This window comes from Equus asinus, chromosome 11 (assembly GCF_041296235.1).
Source record: "Equus asinus isolate D_3611 breed Donkey chromosome 11, EquAss-T2T_v2, whole genome shotgun sequence".
NCBI lineage: Eukaryota > Metazoa > Chordata > Mammalia > Perissodactyla > Equidae > Equus > Equus asinus.
In genome coordinates, this window is record NC_091800.1 from 54,372,831 (window position 1) to 54,395,525 (window position 22,695).

The following is a 22,695-nucleotide window of genomic DNA, read 5'->3' on the forward strand; positions in this document are numbered from 1 at the left end:
AATGGTGGTTTGGATTTTGTAGAGAAGAGATGGCTTTATAGCAAGAAGACTCTGGCAGGCAGGGAGGCCTGAGTGTGGTGTAGTGTGAGTGACAGGAGCATACTCTGACATAGGGACTGTGCTTGTAAGAGTCTGGGGGAAGGCAGTGAAAAACAGGAGGTGGGGGGTGCACAGACCACCATTTTACTTAGGACTGTTTTCATACTTGGGGACACTTCTTTGTCCTCTGATCTCCCTCTCTTAGATGTATACAGCATGTTATATAAGTGGAATCACAAAGTATATATAGCCTTTTGAATCTGGCTTCTTCCACTCAGCATAATGCATGTGAGATTCATCCACCGTGTTACAAGTATCAGTGGTTCATCCCTTTTCATTGCTGAGTACTATTCCATTGTATGGAGGTACACCCTTCATTTATCCATTCACCAGTTGAAGGGCATTTGGCTTGCTTCCAAAGGTGCTTTAAATGGTCACACACAAGTTTTTGTGTGAACATTTCATGTGAACATTTTTCTTCATGTTATCCTTTCTTTGAATAAATGCCTACAAGTGGGATTGCTAAGACATATGATAAGCAGATGTTTAACTTTATAAGAAACTGCCAAACAGTTTTTAAAGTGGCTGTACCATTTTGCATTCCCACCAGCAATGTGTGAGAAGTAAAAAAGTTGCTTTGTTTCCTTAACATCAGTTAGTGTTGTCAGTTTTTTAAAAAAGCATTTTAGACATTCTAATAAGTATGTAGTGTGTCTCATAGTGGTTTTAATTTGCATTTCCCCAAAGACTGATGATGTTGAGCATTTTTTCATATGCTTATTTGTTATCTGTACATCTTCTTTGGTAAAATATCTGTTCAAATCATTTGCCTACTTTTTCAATTGGCAGTTTACTTATTGTTCAGTTTTGAGAGTGTTAAAAAGTACATTCTGCTTACAAGTCCTTTGTCAGGTATGTAATTTGCAAATACTTTTTTCTTAGTGTGTGACTTGTATTTTCATTTTCTTAACAATGTAGTTTTCAGAGCAAAAGTTTTTTTAATTTAATGAAGTCCAATTTATCAAGTTTTTAAAAAATGAATTGTGCTCCACGTGTGATATCTAAGAACTCTTTGCCTAACCTATAGTCACAAAGATTTTTCTTCTATGTGTTCTTCTAAAAGTTTTATAGCTGTATCTTTTAATATAGGTCTATGATCCATCTTGAGTGGACTCCTTTTTAATGCTGAAAATTTCCAATTTCACTTGATAATAATTGGACTATTCTTACTACATCTTTGTAAAAACATCTGAAAACCAAAAACTGCCACAAATTCAGCAATACTTAAAAATTTGTGTCTATTTGTGGCTATCGACCAGCTAAAGTTTATATATGTTCGCGTGACCCAGGGCAAATTGCTCAACTTTTTTGAAACACAGTGAAAAAAATAATATACTTCCACAGGATAGATATATGGGGGAATAAAATAACGTATGTGAGAACTTGGCAAAGTTGGCATGTTACTGGAACTCAAAAATATAAGTTGCATCTCCTTTGCCATTGTTAGAATGAAAGTTCTATTTGTGGGATACAAAAGCTAGGCACAAGGGAAAGGAAAAACAAAACTCACAAATGTTAAGAGTCAATATTCTTGTTTCAACCTAGACCTGTGCTGCAGTAATAGAATGTTCTTCACAAAGTCAGTCTTGAGCAGAAGTCACAGAGCCAAGCATGTTACCCAAAAGAGTCATAATGGAAAGAAGTGATCTTTGCAGCAGCACATGAAAATGAAGTAATATATATAGCTTTACAGTGCTATTTCTGTTAGCTCTGGCCTTTGGGCTACTATCTACAAGTTTTCACATATTTCTTGTGAAAGCTGCCTTTTTATCTTGCAAGTTATTCTTTTCAATTATAGCCATTAATGTGGTGGCATCAATCTTGCAGAGGTCTTACGGGTTTGAAGGAAAGACAGGGTAGAGCCAGGGTCAACTTGTCCAAGCTTAAACATTACATCTTATCATAGTATTCAAACAGGTTCATTGCACATGAATGTCTCTTGTTTCCTTCTCTTCAAAACATTCCAGACCACAGCTTCCTGCTTTGCTCTTGCATTTTAATCCCCCCGCTTGGCATCATATCAAGCTCCTGGCATGGCATGAATGACTTCTCTCATTGCCCTTGAGGGCTCGGATTCTGTCATCTGTGGCTGTCATTGCAGAGATGCAAATGAAAGCTCCTTTGAGGTGAATTGAAGTCAGTGTGGCCTCTCCTGGCCCCACCCAGCAGGGAGATAAATGCATCACCCTCAGAAAGAACTGTGCTCCTCTGCTTTTCTTGACCTTCACAACTGCATACCCACTTTCCTTTCCTGGCTGCTCCCCCCAAACTGTCTCCCCATTGTGTACCCAGATCTACCTCTCTACCTGGCTCTGCCTCCCAGACACACCCAATCAATATCTACCCGCCTCTTTGAGGACTTAGCCATTCTAAACTGGAAGAAATTTAGCTTTTCATCACGGTGATTCTGGCATAAGCAGAGTTGGGTACCATCTTATTTCTTCTTTTTGTAATCCTCCTTTCCATCTTGTTACATCTCTCCCGCCTGTTCTCAGATATCCAGTACCCTGTGCAGACTCATTATTACCTAGGACCAACTACCTTCTTACCCTTTTCCTCTACCCCTGAAAAAAAAGCATATCATCAGCTAATCCACACAGACATGCTCGAGATACATTATCACTTGAGTGTTATCACATTATCCTCCACACAGGGATATTTTTTGAAAAGAGAAGATGACGGTAATACAAATAAAATAACATCTAATTGTAAAACCTAACACTGAGCCAGAAGAAGGAGACTTTTTTCATGTAAATTGTTTTTTTCAGGCATATCATGTAACACAATAATTCATCTGTGCACCCGGTACTTATTAGGTGTTTAGTAGTGGAATCAACAATGGACTTCTCCTATGGGACAGCTGAAGTTGAACAAATGTTAAAAGTTTCAGGCCCCTCTTCAGTATCCATTTCCCTCCTCACCAAATAGAAATTCAGTCAATCACTCCCTCTTTCAACACTTCCTTATTGGGCACCAACATCATACACAATCCTAGCACTTAGGGTATAACTATCCTTTTATGAGCTTTCAGTCCAGTGTGGAGACAGAAAATTATGGGTAATCCAAAACAATGTGATACTTGCTGTATAGATGGTTTCCTACAGGGAGATATAGGGATGTATCCAGCATAGCTTTGGCTACCACTAGAGACAGTAATGCCTAATCCAAAGTCTAAAGGGTGAAGAGGAGGTATCCAGGTGTAAGGGAGTAAGAGGCATGCCAGAGAGGGCAGAGAATATGGTGGTGGGGGCCGGTTAGGAAGTGTAACTTTGTTAGCTTCAGTACAGCTGCGGTATTGTGTTCGTGTCGGGTAAAAACAACAACAACCACAGCACTAGATATTTATTGAGCACTTACAAGGAGCCAGTCAGGGCTCTAATGCTTTGCATGCCCTTCTGCTGGCTGCACTGCCACCATCAACACAAGACCCAGGAGACCCACCATGCTCTGTGCTCTACTGCTCTACTGCCCATCATGCGGAGATTTCCTACTGCACTCTGCCGAGAAAGCTTCAGGACTAATTCCATCATGTCCTCCATCCCTGTTGCCATGGATCCCCAATGGAACCCCAGTCAGGTCATTTCCTATTACCTGGAGCATCTCCGTAGAGTTCTGTGCATCACTGAACCTGACCCAACCTGATGGCATCCTAACCTCTCAAACCCTTGCACAGTGCCTCCCTGGATGTGTCATCCATTACCATCAAAACTTGCTACCCTTCAGCCTCGCCTCTACATGATCTCTCACTTCTTTGTTGAGTTCTCCCAGAGGACACTGCTGCCACAGACTCCCTCTCAGTGAGGGCTGTTTTTCTCCTAACTCCACATATCACGGGGTCTGGAGGAAGTGGGGGAGGGCCCTGTTTGTTCTTCCTTGCCACTTCCTCTCAATTTTAATTCCTTCCCCCATTAAACTCCCCATCTTCTCTGAACCCATCCCATCATGAACATCTCTTCCTCACTGGAGTCATCTGAAGGTCTCTGAGTCACTCACTCTCACTCTTTGAAGACTGGCACCGGGCGCATTGTCTCTCACAAACCCTCCTCCTGTCATAGAGCTTGGTGATTTCCAAATCTGTGTAGAGCATCCTTCCCTGCACTGGCCTCTCACTTCCTTGACATCCTCTCCAATGATCTTGTCCTTCACCCAACCTCAGCCATCCATAGATCTTGCCGTTGTAAGTAACCACGCATGCTACAAAGTTTCAGTTGTGAAGCTTTCTTTCCCTGGCTTCCACTTTCAATCTGTCCAGCTCACTCCCTCCAGTCATCTGATTCCAGAAATTCTTCAGTCCAACACAACTACCAATACATTGATTCTACCACAGTCCCTCTCCCCTCGTATCTCACTTCCCTCCAAGTCCATCTCAGATTCCACAGTCCCTCATTGTAATCACTACCTTGCGTACCTCTTCCCCTCCCTTTCCATCTTTCTTTTTGTTGCACTCACTTGGCAGAATTATAAACTTAGTTAAATCCAACTCTGTCTATTCTGTTCCTGCCCATGAAGGAGCTGAATATGGTAAGAGAAAACAGTGCCAACTAGCCTGATTTTGATTCCGTGACCACTAACCTTAACCTAGTCATTGGTGTTGCCCAAGAATCCCTTGAAAGGCATCATAGCATGAGGAGGACTTATGGAACCAGATTTCGTAGTTCCGATTCCTCACTCTGCTCTTATCAGCTGTATCATCATGGCATATTTATTTTTACTTGCTGTGCCTCGGTCTTTTCATCTGTAAAAAAAATAAGAAGCATAATACTTATTTCTGGGATTGCAATGAAGATTAAATGACTTAATATATGTAAAGTGCTTGGAGAAGTTCCTGGCACATAATAATTCCATATAACGGTGTGTTATTTTTATTAGCATCATATTATGTTTCCTGAATCCATTTACTCCTCTCCTAGAAACCATTTCACACATTCTCTCTCTCGCTTCTCTTCTCCTTCAACTCCTGTTCCCCGTCCTCACTTTGAATTAGTGATCTTGATTCCTATTTTACTGAGAAAATAGAAACAAACAAAAGAGAACTTTTTCCATTCCAAATCAACTAACGTACCTCAGCTGTACCCATTTAGTCTCCTTCTCTCCTGCTACTATGGATGCGCTGTTTGTGTCTCCATCTAGGACCAACCACCCCACATGTGCCCTAGTTCCCATCAGTTCTCAAGGACATCTGTCTAACAATTTTCTACTCACTCTCCTGCACCATCAAATTTTGCCTCTTCACTGGATCATTCCTGTCATAATAACTATATTGTGTAGTAACCTTTCTTGACCCACCAGCCTTCAGATGGCTACTCATTTCTCTCCTCCCTCTTCACTGCAAAATTCTTCAAAAGAAGTATCGACATGAATGCCTCTACTTCCTGTTTTCTCTTGAATCTCCTCCTACAATGTTTTTCACCACTGCTCCATCAAAGCTGCTCTTACCAGGGTTACCAATGACCACTATATTGCCCAAATCATGCTAACTTCCCAATCCTTGTTTTATTGATCTGTCAGTAGCATTTGGCATGGCCAATTACTCCTTTCTTGAAAGACTTTCCTCATTTGGCTTCCAGGATACCACACCCTCATATTTCTCTTCTTTTCTCCTTGGCCACTTCTCCTCAGACTCTTCTGCTGTTTTCTAATCCTATTCTTAACATCAAAATATCTCAGGACCCAGGGTTCAACCACTGGCCCTCTTTTCATCTTTACTTACACTTACTCCCTTGGTGATCTCGTCCAATTTCAGCTATTAAACACCATGTCTAAGTTGACAATATTTATGTTTGTATGCTCTTCCTCCAGTATCCTCACGGCTCATTTTATCACTTCCTTCAGGTCTTGGCTCAAATTTCACCTCACAGAGAGGCCTTCCCAGGCCATTTTATATAAAATAGTGTCCTTACCCTCATCACTCTATATCCTTTTACTCTGTTTTCTTAGCACTTTTCTCCATTTGTCATATGTTAATTTGTGTACTGAAAGCCTTTTGAGAACAGGGAAATTATCCGCATTGTAAAATGCCTTGTACATAGAAAGCTACCCAAAAACATTTGCTAAATAAAAGCATGACCTATTCAATTATACACCAATAAAAACAAATAAAAAAATAAAAATAAAGTACACAACGCTGGTCAAAGTAAATAAATAAATAAAAGCATGATCTCATTTAGTCCTGACAACACCCTGACAATCTTATTAGAAGGGTTATTACAGATGACAAAATGGAATCAGGTTAACCCAGTGCCACACAGCTGGCAATTCAGGCAGCCTGACTCCAGAGCCCATGTGCTCACCTTCCATGCTGCAGAAGCCACAGGGGTACACAGAGTCTAGGTCACATGGGTACTTTTACTAGGTATGGAATTTATCTTGAGGATAAAAGGGAGCACCTGGGGTGGTAATGGTGGGGGGGGGGGTGGGCGGGCAGTGACATGCCCTGGGTGACTCCATCCAAAATATGCACATAATTGTCTGTCTTCAGTTCCTTGGTCATCCAGTCATGCCAGCTCAGAGGCTACCTTGGCGCTTCATTGGAAAGTTTAGGCTGGCAGTATATATATGCTTTGCTAGCCTCAAACTGGCCTGTGCTGACAATATTGAAGTCAGATTTAGTTAAGAACTTCAAATCAACTTTACCTGGAGGTCTGTGGAATTGAAACTCTTTCTTGCTGTTTCCGTAGCAGCCTGATAGTTGACATAATTCCTAAAGAAGCTTATATGTTAATGCCCAAGAACCACTTACTGTGTGCATGTGCTGCTGACCCAAAATGCCACTACTGGAGTGAGATAGTCTAGCAAAATATTAAGCTGTTTAAAGAACACGTTATGTTTCAAACTACAGTTAAAGGGAATAGGGTTTACGAAAATCTGATTAAATGAACTTTTAAAATATCTGCAAACTAAATATTTGACTTATTAAAGTTCAGTGCTCCATAGATTCTGACCTTTCATGTACTCCATGCATGGAGATTGTAAGATGGAGGAGATATTTCCACGTAGGCAATAAATGCATCAGGTTAATAGTTGCTAAAATTTACCATGCTCCCATGGTGAAATGAACTTCTGTTTTCTGCTTTAAAGGGAATCAGCTATTCACCCTCCAATACCTCCAAAGCCCAGTTCTCCAGTTTCATCTCCTAACCAGCTGAAAGGAGGTAATAGGTAAGACCTAGCACTCCAGAACTTTGTGTCAAAATGAAGAAGTTCAAGGGAAATGAAAGCAAATGATTTGTGAGCTGTTTTGTGCAAAGAATGGGTATGTTTTGTGTGCACATTCACTGAAGAGGCACTTGTAAACCTTTTCTAACTCTATTTGCCAATGCAAATGCGTATTTATGTTTGCCTTTGAACACTTATGGCCATTACACCTTCAAGATAGAAACTGAGCAACATTCATGTCCAGGAAGTGTTCATACTCGGGTTCCTCTAATTTATGTATTAGGAACCAATACGTAAGGAAACTCCCTCTCTGTATGTAAATATGCCAATATATATGTATATATGTATTCGACATATATTGTATATAATATAAACCCTGTGTGTGTGTGTATAGTTTGCCATTAAGAGATACATTTTCTGATAAAATATGTTCTTGAAACTTTAGGTTACTGCTTGAACCGTCCCTCATGTTAGAAATACCTTTGGGTAGTTCTTGAGTCTTGTTTTAGCTAAGGAGTTTGTAATTTATTTCAAAACTACCACAAATTTTGAAAAATGTTCTAATTAACTTGTATCTGGATCAAGAAAAAATGACAGACTTGCTTTTCCACTTTGAATCTCTGACACTCCATAATTAATCCTCAGAAACAAACTCAGAGACGTGAAAATCTTCCCATGCATTCCTGTTAAACTGTTTAATAATCTTGAACCATTTTTCAAGACATGCATTGCACATTTCCATTATGATTGCGAGATTTAAAAAATGGTATCTCAATGAAGACTGAATACATTAGATCCACTTTATGGCCTAGCTTTGATTCTTTTGTATTTTCGTTTTTCATGTTGATTTTTTGACAAAATGTCAGGCAATTCTAGAATTATTCTTCAGTAAGAGGATAACTTCAGCTAGAATATGCCAGTTGGGTGGCAAGCCCGTGTAGCATTAGGTGTTCAGCCCATTGAGTTAAAAACTCAGGTCTGAATTCCTATTCAGTGAAACTTCACAGGATCTTGGAAATTTTGTCCTTAGGATGAGAGGTTAAATTTTTCTTAATGAGTCAAGAAAATGCTTTTTCATGGAATTAATAAAAAATATGGACCAGATTTATAACTTTTTATTTGTACGATGGTTATAATTATAGTCTTAAGAATAACTTCTCAAGCTTTGTATTTTATTTTGCCTTTTACTCTTGTTGCATTACACAATTAAATCTTAATTTGAATAGGATTTTTTTTTAGGGAGCTAAGATAAATTGGCTTTAGTACCACCTGAATTCTAACCTAAAATCAGCAGCTCTAAAGCAATGAGCTTGTGCAGTTTCGAAAGAGGCTAAATTTCATGGGAAATGGTCTAATCCATCTTTACTACTCTGATTTCTTTCTTCCACCAATGATCTTAAAAATAAAATTAGGACAACTTGCATGTTTTAAACCCTGATTACTTTAATCACAGCAAGATGATTTTAATGAAAGAATATGAAAGGGAAGTGTTTCCTATGTAATTAACACATGTCCTCAGGAGTACAAAAAAATAGTTGAATACAGCTTCTTGAGAAAAAGCAAGAATGTATAAAGTAGGTCAATAAGATACTTAGAAAAAGAGAAGAGAAAAGCCTTATATCATAAATTGTGACAGAAGCTAACATTGTAAAATTTAATACTGTCAACTCAATGTTTTCCTTCTCAAAGTGATGGGTGTACTAGAAATATGAAAATATTTCCCATCTTATCTGAGCAAATATACTTCTTGATAGTATTCAAATGGAATGGTTTTAAGAAAAAAATCATTCCCCTGACATCTAATAATAAAAAATGATTCTTAGTATTTTAAAATACTATATCATGATCTAATAGAGATAAGTATGAAGATGCTTTATTGATGATTGGAAACTAAAATAGAATAAACACGAACATATTTGGAATAGATATATCTAGATATATCCAGCACTTAAAAATATATTAAAATATGGGCCAGCCCAGTGGAATAGTGTTTAAGTTTACGTGCTCCTCTTTGGTGGCCTGGGGTTCACAGGTTCGGATCCCGAGCATGGACCTCGCACTGCTCATCAGCCATGCTGTGGTGGCATCCCATATAAAGCAGAGGACGATGGGCACAGATGTTAGTTCAGTAACCATCTTCCTCAAGCAAAAAGAGGAGGATTGGCGGCAGATGTTAGCTCAGGACCAATCTTCCTTACTCACATACTATATGTATATAATATACATAAAATATATGTATATATATAAAAAGAGGCTAAATTGCAAAGTTGGTATATTGAACTCTAGAATTTCAAATAGAAGATAGTTGAGTTCTAGTGAGCCGAAAGACCTAAGGTAAGTTTATCTCAAGTAGTGCTTATGAACTGATCTTTTTTGAACATGAATGTTTTCCTATAAATTTAAATTTAACAGAGAAGTGTTTTCTTTCCTAACAGATGTTATCTTTAACTTTAAAAATATAGGCAGATATGTCCACCTAAACCAGGTGTTTATATGGAAACCAACAGATCTGCTGAAAGAAATATAAGGTACAATGATCTATATCTATATAACTGTAGAAATGATAAAGTATCCTTTATTAGAACACTTAAAAATACAAAACAATAATAAAATAGATAAAATCAGTTTTCCAACTGACTTAAATATAGTGAATAATGAATATTTTTATATGTAGCTAAGAATTTTATTCCTTTTATTTCTGTTCTAAGCTTTACATTAAGAAGACTACCAAAATTGTCTGAACACGACAGCAGAATAAGATCAAACTCCTTAAGACAGGAAAATACCTCTTTATCCCCAGCACTTGTCCCAAGGTCTATGATCTAGTTGGTGTTGATGTATGCATAAATGAATAGGTGGAAATATAGTCATTTGATTGAACTTGTTCGAGAAAAGCTTTGCCTGGAATCGGCTATATGTTAAGGTCACATCCAGCCCCAACAGCATTATCAGGAAGAGGCTTATAAGTTGTACTGATGCCTCTGGGTAAGGTTTCCCCATGACAGTCCTGATTTATGCCTGTTGTCTTGCACATCCCATCTAGTTTAGTATTTGCTTTAGATATATCTTGTTTTTATTTTGGGGGGAAAACACTATTTTTGAAATTAGTTTTTGAACAATGATATTTTATAGGTGTACCAATATGATAAACCAATTTTTTATTATGATAAAAAACACGTAACATTAAATTTACCATCTTAACCATTATTATAAGCCAATTTTTCAGTCAAAACCATTTTTGACTGAAAACGTTTTTCAAAATTCAAAACTTACGTATTTTTCATTCTTTTCTTCTCTCGTTTCCCTTGACTCTCTGAAGAGTCCCAGTTTGAAACAGATGTCACATGGATACCTTACCTTTGGGGAGAATCATGGTTCTCTTGTACCTGGTAACTTAAAGTGTGGCTCTATGTCAGCTTTCCCAAACTGTGTCCCATGTGGCACAAGATGTCAATGCATGTTCTGTGAAAGAAGGGCTAATGGCTCAACACATTAGGAAACACAATTAATGGAGTCCTCTGCCACAGAACTTCTCAGAACTTTCAGTGTGCTCATATATATTCTGAATCTCCAAAAGTCAGTTACATTTTCTAAATTTTCTTGACTACAAAATTCTTCATGGAACCCTATTAACCTTCTATGAGACATTGTTTGTGAAACATAGGTCTTCATTACAGGGGCACCTATAAGGATTTTCACAATTACTCCTTTTCATGATCTAGGGAGACCAGGATGGAGTCAAGCCGTCTATGTGTCAGATGTTTCCACCTTTCCTATAGTTTAAAACTTACTGTCTTTCCCTTTGGAAGCCTAAGACAACAGATATTTTCACTTCAGGCGAGGGACTAATTAATCGTCTGGATATGTTGCTTAGTGCTCCTTGGCTCTGGTAGAAAAACTTCTGAACATACTTCCATGTGTACTTGTGCAGTTAACTATTTTCTTTTCTGTATCCTATTTTAAGTACAGAACCTGGGAGCAGCCAACACAAATCTTTAGAAGAAACTGTAGTTATTTCAGTGAACACTAGATGGCAGAGCCAACGTCCAGGTGGAATAACTGTGTGTGTGTGTGTGTGTGTGTCTGTGCGTGTTCTGGTATGATAGAACTATTTTGTTATTCAGTTAAACTTAGTAATTCCTGAACAACACATGGACTTTCACTTTCTTCACTGAAGACAGATGAGAAGTTTTAGCTACTTCAAAGATAGCTCTACTGTCACTGACTTGGATTTATTTTTCATTGAAGGAGTCAGGATCTTGAGAACACTGTCAAAGTGGCCACTTCACTTCAGAAAACTGACAAGGGGTAAGATCCAAAGCTTTTGAGCTTGTTTTTTTCTTCTCTGTATATTTCAAAAATGCTTACCTAGTACTTTTGAAAGTTCCAGGTATGAGCTGTATATTATACATAATTTAAGAGAAGAAAGAATCAGTGTCTCTAGATATGTGTCCCTGAAACTTGAGTGATCCTGACATTTATGGATACTCTGTTTCCTCTGCTTCCCCTTCTGGTGATTGTACTCATCCCAGTTGCCTCAGCTCTCTGTGGTTTTGATCTTGTTCCAAATCCCCAGTCCTGTATTTATGTTGCTGGCTCAGATCTGTACCTCTCAGTCTCCCCAGCACCTCAATTTAGAATGTCCTAAGCCATATTCAACTTCATTCTCAAATATGCTGTTTCTTGACTTCTCTTTGTTCTTTCATTCAGGTAAGCTCATCTTTCTAGACTCAGTCTTGATTCTTCCATGTCTTATCTCCTCTATGTAGATCAGGAATGTATAGATTAAATGTCTAAAATACCCCTTATGCCCACATGGCCTCACCCTAGTTCAAAGTCTCGTTGACTCCACCATCAGTTATTAGAGTAGCCGTGGCTGTCCACATTTACTTACACTTCTTCAGTCTCTCCTCCCACTAAACCCATCACTGCCAGAGTTTTCTTCCTAAGATTCTGCTTGAGCAATCACTCCACTGGCTCCCCTTTGCCCATTCAATTACTTATAACTTCATTCAAGGCTACCTGGCTCCAAATTAACCTTCCAGAGTTATCTCTGACTTCACCCTTACATTTACCCTACATGCAATACCAAATTAAACCACTTCCTTTCTACAGTTTCCAGATACTCTGCCTTTGTTTATGCCACTGAACGCACATGGCAGACTTTTCCATCCTCAAAGCTACCATATCAATCCATCCAAGTCTGACCCACTTTTCAAGATCCAGATCAAATACCACCTCCTCTGTGAAGTCTTCCCTGAATGATCCAGTGAGATGTGACTTCTGCTTCTCTTAGTTATTAGAGTCCCACTATTCATGTTTTATAACAACTGATTATATTTGGTGTTTTTTCATGGTTTTTATGTAAATGTCTCATCTTCTCTATCATCTGTTTAATCTCTTAGAGTAGATATTTTGTCTTATTCACTGTATATCATTTGCAGAATCTGACATGATGCTTTGTGAAAAGTAGATGTTTATATAATGGCTAATGGTAAAATAGTGATGAGCAGTGAGAAACCATTGAGTAGAAAAATACCATAGTTTAAATCGCATACCTACAAAAATGTCCTTGCCTAATGAAATTTAGCAATGCTAACAGTGTTGTTAGGGGTCATGGTCTCAGTCAAAAGAACTGAAGAGAAGAAACAGAAATAACACTTAGCTTTTCTGTGCAAATTCATAAAAAAAATAGGAGCTCTGAATCTAGACAAGGACTCTAGAAAGTATCCTGAGTGTGTCTTTTCCATTTCTCCTCTTGCCTAAGTGCCTAGATCTCTAATTTTATTTCTTTATTTTCGTCTCAGGTGATAGTTTGTTTTTAATAGAGATTGGATAGTTTTTTGGTGAGTGATCAGCGTGTTTGAGGGAGAGATAGCTGAGTGATGCTGAAGGGAAATTACGGTTTGGCATTAATCGAACAAAAACATTGAGAGCCGTAGTTAGTTTAACTGTCCTGTCCTCTCTCCCTAGTCACATGCACGAATTCCACAGCCAGATACTTTCTTCACAGGGAGAAGTTGCCGCTTTGACAGGGGCCAGGGGGAAAGTCTGTTACATCAACGCAGCCAAGTATTGTTACTGTGGGCCGTCCGTAGGGACTAGAAATAGCTTTATTTATCTGAGCTGCTTTTTGTGATATTCCTTTGTGCGATAGACTTATTCCTATCTGATTAACAGCATTTAATTTATTGCAAGTGCAGTGGTGAAACTTAATATCCAAAGCTTTCATCAGTGTAAGGTCGTTTTAAAAGCTCAACTGCTTGGTTCAGAATGCAATCTCCATTTTATTTAACTTACTGCAGAGTGTCTTCCCGTGATTTGGGCTAATTTTCTTGTGATAAACATGAGCAACCCCAACTCCTGATAATTTCATCATTGTGACTCACACCAGTCAGGAAGATCCGGGGCTAAAATTTACAGGAGTCTTAGGTTTGCTTTTTCCCCTGGGGACAGGGACAAATTGGAAGCCTCAGTGTTGGAAGGTAGAGTTTCAAGCAAGAAACAACAGTGGGACATTGTGTCAGGGGACCAGGCAGCATTTGTCCCATACAAGGATAGAATGTTGATCATTTTCTTTCTCAGGGTCAACAGCTTGTGTATTTCAGAATTTATTCTCAACCTTCAATCCTACCATTGAATGTGTAATATTGAAAGAGTTCATCTGTGTGATGGCTGTTAATTTAAGGTGTCTTTAGGATCTGTAAGAAGACTGCCCCAGCAGCTATTCTGGCAATATTTTGTGCCAGGCATCTTCAAAGCACATAAGTAACTCAGCAACTATACATCTTTAAAGCTGAGCCAAAGTCTCAGTCTCTCTAAGTGCAGTTTAACAAATTAGATATTGCAAGCATTTATTAAATGAAAAATTTTGTATTGACTGAAAACTGTTTATGATAATGGGCAAAACTAATTGAGAGCTTATGAATTGCCAAGCATTATGCTAAGTGCTTTATATTCATTAGATTATTGATTCTTTTCCTAGGAGGGTACAATTAGTATTCTTATTTTACAGATGAAAATATTGAGGCAGCAAGAGGTTAGGTAACTCACCTAGAGTCACCAACTAATAAGTGGTGAATCTGGATTGGAATCCAGGTATCCCTCACTTGGGGTCCTGAATGTGTAGCTACTGAGTTTAACACCAGCGATGAATCAAGAAGAAAGAGAAACACTGAGAAAGTGTGGGAAACGTGATTCTAGAGCAAGAAGGGAGAACCAAGATTTGTGAACTGAAAAACTGGATGAGGGAGGCTAGAGAAATGGGAGACAAATGGGTGGACAGAAGAGGAGAGGACGTGCTATGAGGAGTGAACAGGAACAAGAAACCCACAGAGGCTGCCTTCATAGGGCAGGGAGCAGAGCTCATTGGTTCTAAGGGATATTCTGGAACGAGGGGTTTAGCTTAAACAGGTTGCTCCTGAAGAAGCAGCCAGAAAGTTGCGGTTCTCAAATATGGAAACAAGATAGCAAATTTAGCTGATTTGGAATGAGGTAGGAGGAAAATTCAAGAAAGAAGCCAGACTTCCTGATGAACAAGTGTTTTCCAATAGCTACTTTATGCAAGTACATTATGCAAAGATAGAATCTATAATTAGTCAATGTACCCATATTTGTTGATTCCATTAAAAACGTGTATTAAGCATCTACTGTGTGAAAGACACTGTATTGAAGACTGAAGAGGATACAATGTAAAATACGGCTCTAAATTTTAAGTGGTGGGGGGACGGCGGGCAGGGGCATTGACATGAGACAATTGTACAATTGTTGTATTGCAGAGTATAGTAATGTAAGTGCCATAAAGGAGAGGAAAAAACCCCCAAAATGCTGCAAGGGTTCCAAAAATATAAGGGACTCTATTCAGTCTGAGGACTGGGAAAGATTTCTTGGACAGGGAGGTGTGTGAGGAGAACCTTGAGAGAGAGACAGGGTTATTGAAATGAAAAGGTGGGACACGGGTTGTATTTCACAGAACATGGAAATAGTTGTTTTAAGGTGAATCTTCCCTTTGAGCCTGAGCAGATTTTTACTGATGTAGGATTTTTTTTCTCTTCCAAAAGTGAAGAACTGGATAATCTCATCCAAATGAGCAAAAGTTTGAATAGGTAAGATTTTAAAACATCTGTTTTTGCTTCAGTACTCACTTGCGTATTGTGTCTTCTTATGTCTCTTCAGCATTATGTGAAGACCCACATACTGGGCTCGTTAAAGGTAGCCTACAAATCTTGAATAAAAAGCTTGTAGAAATCATCATCATTTCATCGTGATTATGAATGGTTATTACAATCTAAAGATACTAATATTAAAATGTTTTTAATTTTCATACTCCATTTGTTTAGTAAGGCGGTTATATAAGTAAACACATTTCTCTTCCTGAAATATTAATATATTAGTATGTAAATAGAGTTTGGTTTGGTCACTGAATGCTTTTAGTTTTAACATTACAAAAACCACTTTTTATCTTAGTTAACATTCTCTGCTAATTTTGAATCGTTTATAATTACATATTTTAAAAGTTATGATAATTGAGGTTTGTGTTAGAGGTGTGTGCAATTTTCATCATCTCTCTGTCAGCTTGCACACTAACATACTCAATGGGCAGGGAACAAAGAGGAGAAACAAAGCAAATGCCAAACTAGTTAATTAGTTTGAGGGTGAAAAGTTGTGGTTTTCCTACCTCATTCTGACAATAATGATCTGTATGACTGACTATCAACGATTCGCGTAAATGGGCTGCTTTTTAGTTTCCTCATTTATAAACAGAGGAGGCATTACATCAGGAACCAGAGACTTCATGGCCTCTTGTGGCTAGGCAGGTGTAAATGAGCAAATGGGGCTGACTGTGTGAAGCACAGGGCGAATCCCCTGTCCACAGTGCCCAGCTGTTTCTCAGCTCCCACTGATGGTTGACGTGTGAGAATTTGAACCCAACGTTGCGGGACATTTTCAGCAGATCCTAAAAATTCCAGTTTCTATGTGTCGTGGCCAGCTTTGTAAATATTGGCTCACAATAAAAACAAAAACACTCCATGAGCCCAAACAACACATCTGTGGACCTCTTACAGATTATGGATCCCCAGTTTGTATCTTTCCTTTATTTTCTCTAAGGTCCACTGCAATTTAAATTTTGAGTCTATGAAAATACCTGTTTAGAATAAAGCAATTTCAAGAATTGTGGCTCATCTTTCCCAACCAGCTTCTATTTCGTGTCTTAGATGTAAACTGCTCTATGCTTCCATAGAGTTAAGTATCTGTTGTTACCGCTGACAAGGCTTTTTGTTCAATATATTTAAAGAAACCAAGGTCTTGATGGTCTCTTCAGAACAAATCTTAAGGCAGAGCAAACAGAGAAAAGGTAAGTGCATCTGTCTCTAACCTGAAAATATTAGCTCCCAGATTGCTTGTTTGATTCTTTCAGACATTAGCTGGAACGGAGTTGTATCCTCTGGCATGAGAATGTACTGGCAGATGGGGTAGCACTCTCAGTATTGTACCTTTAGTTCAGATATAATTGCCCAGAAAGATTTCTGCTCTTCTATTCGATAAGTAAATGAGCAATTCATGAGGAATGTTTACTGTATCTGACCTTTTAAGATACCACACAATTTAATTTCAACATTCAGTCTTTTATTTGAATTTCCTTGTGTTTTACAGGGCCAAAAGCCTTGAAAATCTCATCTTTGTGAATACCCGGACAGACGAAGATGGCAAAGGGTAAGATTTGATTAAAACTCTTACAGGCCTCTTTTGAGTCCTACACTGTATACCATTTCCTGTGGGAGACCTCCTGCTCAGGACAAAGGTCAGATAGACTGGTGGAAAGGGCCCCCCGTCAAGGACTGGAGATGAGTCGCTGTCTTGGTGCTGGCTCTGCCACCAACATCAATCTGGGTGACCCTGGACAAGTTGCTTAACCTCTGGAGACCTTTGTTTCCTCATTTCATAAAATGGAGGCCATGAACTAGATGATCTCCAAGTTCCCTTTTATATCTAAAAATGAAAGAAATCAAACTTGGTATTATGAGTAGTGGACAACAGGCTGCTTTATGAACTAAATATATTTACTATAAGACATTTTGATGCTGGGAGCATAGCCCCTCACCACTGAAGTCTTTATAATGTACTAAGATACTTTGCTGTTGGAATCTTGATTGAATCACTTCATATGTGTATTTCAGATATATCTGTAAATATCTCAAGGTCAAGAGCCATGCTTTTATTTATTTTGTATCACAAAAAGAGTTAATGAGTGATCAGTAACTAAATTGAAAGCATCTAAGAGTTTAACTTATAGTTCTGGACTGATATTGATATACTAGAAAATGAGTTGCATTACTCATATTATTTTTTGTCTTGAAAGAAACCAAAGCCTTGACAGTTTCATTAAAGAAAATCCCAGAACAGTCGAGAATGACAAAGGGTAAGCATTTATAAGATCTCTATTGTGTTTTCTCTAGATTCACTGTCTACCTTGTATTTCTTAGTCATTAAATTTGCTTTCCTAATGCAATAATTATTTCTATTGTCTTGGTTATCTTTAAAAACCATTTTTCTGTGCTGGTCTGTGCACAGAATGGTATTCTGGTTTTTCAAGTCTGTCTTGGCAGATACATTCTCAACCCTCTCTGAGGTAGAACATTTAACAAAGTCTATATAATGAAAAGTGTTGGCAATAACAATCCCACAGACGTTGAATGCTTATTAACAACACATTACTATAATGAAAATGTGCAAGCATTATTATGGGTGAATTTTTTTCAAATGGAGAACAGATGAAGTGGGAAAGCAGTCAATTCTCTGTAAGTGGTTATATGAGTTTTACAGGAAAAGATGAGATTTCAGATATTTAGGAAATGAAGTTTGGAAAGTTCCACAAAAGTGGTGGAAAATAGGAAAAGTAGGACGAGCATCACAAGTAAATCGAGAAGTGATTTGTGACCTGGGATAACTTGATAGCAACCAGGCTTTGATGCAGGAATGACTGATCTCATTGGTGTAGTAGGGAGAGTCCATAGTTCCTTTTCCTTCTTTCCTCCCTTCCTCCCTTCCTTCTTTCTTATACTGAAAGAAACTAAAATATCAATAGTCTTATCACAGTGAAATTGGAGACAGATAAAAACGGCAAAGGGGAACCCTTGGACAGTGGGGAATTTAGAGGAATTAGCTTCCATGTTCCCTAAAACTTTTAAGCTATTCCTGTGTGAAAGTTTTATTGGTTGTGGCCAATTTATATAAAGTCCTGGAGCCATCAGAGTTATTTCCACTTTTCCAAGGTTACTTCAGAACCTTGAACCTTTTGTTAAAAATGACTTGTCTAAATCTTCAAAGTGTTTAGAAAATGTTGATCATCTGATTTTTACCCCTGATGTGAATGATTTTCATGTTTAAAGAAGACAATATCTCAACAAATGGATTAAAGTTAATTTCCTACCCACCCACCCTCAAAGGACAAAGAAAGCAAAAGCTGAGACTAGGAGGAACTTTTACTTTTAAATTGATTTCATCATTACTGAGTAATAGTTGGTAGCTTACTGTTAGGATAGTTAGCATTTCTCTTCAGCATTTTGCGCAAGAAGAGCCACTTGACTTAAATATTTCTAAGGACTTCTGATGTTTTAGATACTGACAACATCTTACTCCTGTTGTGAGAAATCTGCTGTTGTCATAGAAATTGAATCGTTCTCTCTCTTTTTCTCTCTGTTGCTCTGCCCTCCCTCACTTTCCCCCAACGTTATAAAGAAATCAAGGCCTTGGAAGTCTTATTAAAGTTAATCAAAGGACTGACAAAAGTGAGAAAGGGTAAGTAAAGCTCCTACCTTGATGGGGCTCTTTTTTTCAGGTTAGCTTTTTACACCTCATTAGAAATAGGAGTGTTGTGCTTTCCTCTGTCACAGATGAACTGTTGCACTTTTGGCCTATCAGAGATAATAGGCAAAGGGACACAATGAATCCTGGTCCCATAGGACCACATGTCTGAGTTGCATTGAAGTAAGTGCAGGAAAACCTGCTAGATAATCTCTTATTCTATGTTTTCTTAAGTAATTTTAAAAATGAGCCAAATCTTATATTTAAGTTCAGAAATAAAAAGGACAAAATTGCAAAGTGAGAGATACATTGGGAAGATTTCCTAAACTGATTTAAAATAAGTACTACTGTAGAAATTAATAAAGATAAGCTAAGGATAATTACATCAAAGGTTTTTCTGGTCATTTGGCCTTGGGAACATCTGACACCCTTTCAAGGACATTCTTGTTTATACAGATGTCAGAGAAAATTGAAAGTAACCTAACTGACATAAGGTTCTCATGTTTTTTCCAAAGAACCCAAGGTCTCAAAACGATTATCAAAGCAAACGCCAGGACAGATAAAACTAGCAGAGGGTGAGAACTGCTTTGATGTTTCTGAAACTCGGTTATTTTCTCCCAGATTAATTGTGTGAGCTTCTCAGTGATATTGAGGGGGTTACATCTTTGATTTTGCCTTCTCTCTTCTGTGTCTGATCCCTATTGCCCTGATTTTCACTTTGCAGAGTCTACAGTACATTCTATCTAAATTTACATTTATTTATTAGCCCAATAAAATCCTAGAGATTAAACTATATTATTAATAGGCAATTTTTATAACAAAATGAATTTAATATAAGTATAGTAATTTTCTTCAAAAGCTTGAATTAATCATCAATAATATGGAATGTGTATATATGTATAATATGATGGGAATACTTTGAAACTGATCTAAACTTTTTTTTAAACCAGTGAAGACCTTGATAATATTATCAAAGTGAATCCCAAAGGAAATGAAAATATGCCTGGGTAAGACTCAGTGTCTTTAAATCTGATTTCTGTACGTGACAAATAAGAAGATAAAATGATTTGGCATTTTAACTTCATAACCATATTTTATTAGCATGGAATTGGACAATAATGATGGGCCACATGACCTTCCCTTCTTGCTTCCAGTAAAATCATTTGTTTTAAGAATTATCCCAAGATTTAATAGTGAGTTGTCTTTTCTCCCAGATTTTGGGCTTTGGTTTGTTTTTAGAGATGAGTTACTGAATTGAATTTCTTTGTGTCTAAAGAAAGCATAATCTTGACAACATTTTCAAAGTGGATCTCCAAAATGACAAAGATAGCCAGGTGGGGCTTGACTAAAACTCTGGTAAACCAATTCTCTAAAGATGGTGGTCTCAGAAGGTAGCCCAGAGGAGGGGCTGTGCAGGTACACACACTGGGAGTGAGGACATTCCACCACTTTCTGTCCTCTTGAGAGCTCTGTTGACATGGCAGCATGTTGACATGACATCATACCCAATGGTGATACTTCTGTCATCCTCTACTGCCCCTTCCGGATTCAGGTGCTGCCCCTTTTGTATTAGTCAACGCATTTTAATGGGGGTGAAATGTGTCTCCCTGAGAAGTGAGTCATTAATTTTCCTATTATTAACATTATTATTACTATTATTTAAAAACAAAATAGGCAATTATATCTGATTTTTTGAGTAGAAATTTATGTTCTCTTTGAAGCCAGTATGGAATTTTAACTAACTTATATAACTTTACTGCCACCCATTTTGGGGTATTCTAGCAAGACGTATTTGAGGGCAAAGTAGATTTTGTTAAGTAACAAGTTTCACATATACTTACACATTTTGAGAACAAAACAAAAAATTATATGTTTCTTATTAACAAATAAAAACTTAAATGGTCTTCAGCTCAAGGTGTAAGAGAAAAATTTTCATTTAGATCTCTAAAAGTTACATTGACAGAGATCGTGAACTTGAATATTTACCACTTAATTTTTCCAACCATTGTTCACCTGATTAGTATTTTACTTTAATGACATTCATTAAAACTCATTTTTATATTCAAAGAAAACAAGACCTCAATGGACTTATTAAAGTGAATTCCGAAACAAATAAAAATATCAAGAGGTGAGACATTTAAAGTTTTTTCTTTTCCTTTGGCATTGTATGAGCACTTTGGAATTCTGACTGCTTATATACAGAAGAATAAATTGAAATTCAAACCAAAACTGAGCTTTCTTTTCCCCAAACACATGTTATTAAGCAATTTTATGCAAATGATACACAGAAGTGATCTGTTGCATTTTATTCTTGGATGAAGTTTGCCATCAGGTAGATTTGAGAAATTAAATGGGAATTTGACCCACCTTCTCTACTGAGCTACGTAATTTCTTTCTTTGTATGTATGTATGTGTGTATGGTATAAACTCTAGTCCAGGGGCGGAAGACCAGTGTCTCAGGTCAAGTGGTCAGGCGGGCGAAGTCCCTTCTTACTTAGCCTTTTTGTTCTATCTAGGCCTTCCACTAATTGGATGGGGCCCACCCATGTTAGGGAGGGCTATCTGCTTTGCTCAGCCTACCAATTCCAATGTTAATCTCATCCAGAAACACTGTCATAGATACACGCAGAATGTTTGGCCAAATATCTGGGCACTCAGTTAAGTTGACACAAGAAATTAACCATCATAATGTGTGTATGTATAAGTAGCATGTGTGTAAGTGTGTGTGTGTATAAACAGTGTATAAGTGCATGTATGTGGATGAGTAAATAGTATTGTGGATGTGTGTGGGTGTGTGGATGTGTGAACTGTGTGTGCACATGTATAGTGTATTTGTATGTAGTGTGGTGCGAGTTTAAAGATGAAGAGCTTAACAAAGTGCACTTTGTTAAAAGAGTTCTTCTATGAATTAGCAAGTAAATCTGGAAAGCTTATGTCCTCTTGCTTTTAATTTTTAAAAAAACAGATGGAATATATTTGAAACTGAGCTTGTTGGCATGTTGCTGAAAACAGTGTATCAAATAATTCCATGTGGTTTCCTTTGAACTCCTTTCCATTCAGTTACCTCAGTACATGATATTATTAGTTGATTCTAAAGTGTGTCACCGATGCCTGCAGGCCACTCAGCAGAGCAAGGGCTCGGCTAGATGAAAAGCTGGTGTTCACACTGTCAGGATGTCCTGTTCCCAGCAGTGTGGCATGGTTGAAGGCACAGCGACCCAATAAGTTAGAGACTTGTACAGTTTTGCAACCAACAGACTGAGAAGAAAGCATTAATTTCCTGGCTACCTGGGTGGTTTGAGGAGGTAACCTGAGGTAGTGAATATGAGCAACAAAGGAGTCTAGAAGACCTGGGTTCACATTCTGGCTGTGTCACCAGCTGGCTGTGCCTGCATGTCTCAGTTTACGCATCTACAAAATAGGGGTCATAAGACTATCATGGCTGGCACGTAATAGATACAAGTAGTTCTTAGCAATAATAAAGATTCACATGAATTATGTTTTCTTAGTGATTTAGATACTGTTCAAATACTTAATTTTCTTTGACTCTCCAAGAAAAATCCATGTTTTTCTTTCCAATTTTTATTAAAGAGAATATTTCAAATCATAACCTATTGTTTTTCATATGTTGGTGTG

General features: G+C 37.8%; 1 protein-coding gene across 17 annotated transcripts in view; it reads left to right on the plus strand.

Annotated features, from left to right (window-relative positions):
• The window catches only part of SCEL (sciellin), a 273,404-nt gene that overhangs the window by 210,477 nt on the left and 40,232 nt on the right, over window positions 1-22,695 (plus strand). For 7 of the 17 annotated variants that reach the window (XM_070520021.1, XM_070520022.1, XM_014859936.3 and 4 more), the window contains 11 exons: window positions 7,177-7,257; window positions 9,717-9,782; window positions 11,503-11,562; window positions 15,315-15,359; window positions 16,550-16,609; window positions 16,909-16,968; window positions 17,615-17,674; window positions 18,994-19,053; window positions 19,575-19,634; window positions 20,010-20,066; window positions 21,128-21,187. In XM_070520021.1, the coding sequence (XP_070376122.1) occupies window positions 7,177-7,257; window positions 9,717-9,782; window positions 11,503-11,562; window positions 15,315-15,359; window positions 16,550-16,609; window positions 16,909-16,968; window positions 17,615-17,674; window positions 18,994-19,053; window positions 19,575-19,634; window positions 20,010-20,066; window positions 21,128-21,187 (669 nt within the window). The remainder of the gene's footprint in view (window positions 1-7,176; window positions 7,258-9,716; window positions 9,783-11,502; window positions 11,563-15,314; window positions 15,360-16,549; window positions 16,610-16,908; window positions 16,969-17,614; window positions 17,675-18,993; window positions 19,054-19,574; window positions 19,635-20,009; window positions 20,067-21,127; window positions 21,188-22,695) is intronic. The other 10 variants (XM_070520024.1, XM_070520026.1, XM_070520025.1 and 7 more) reach the window with 7 other exon arrangements.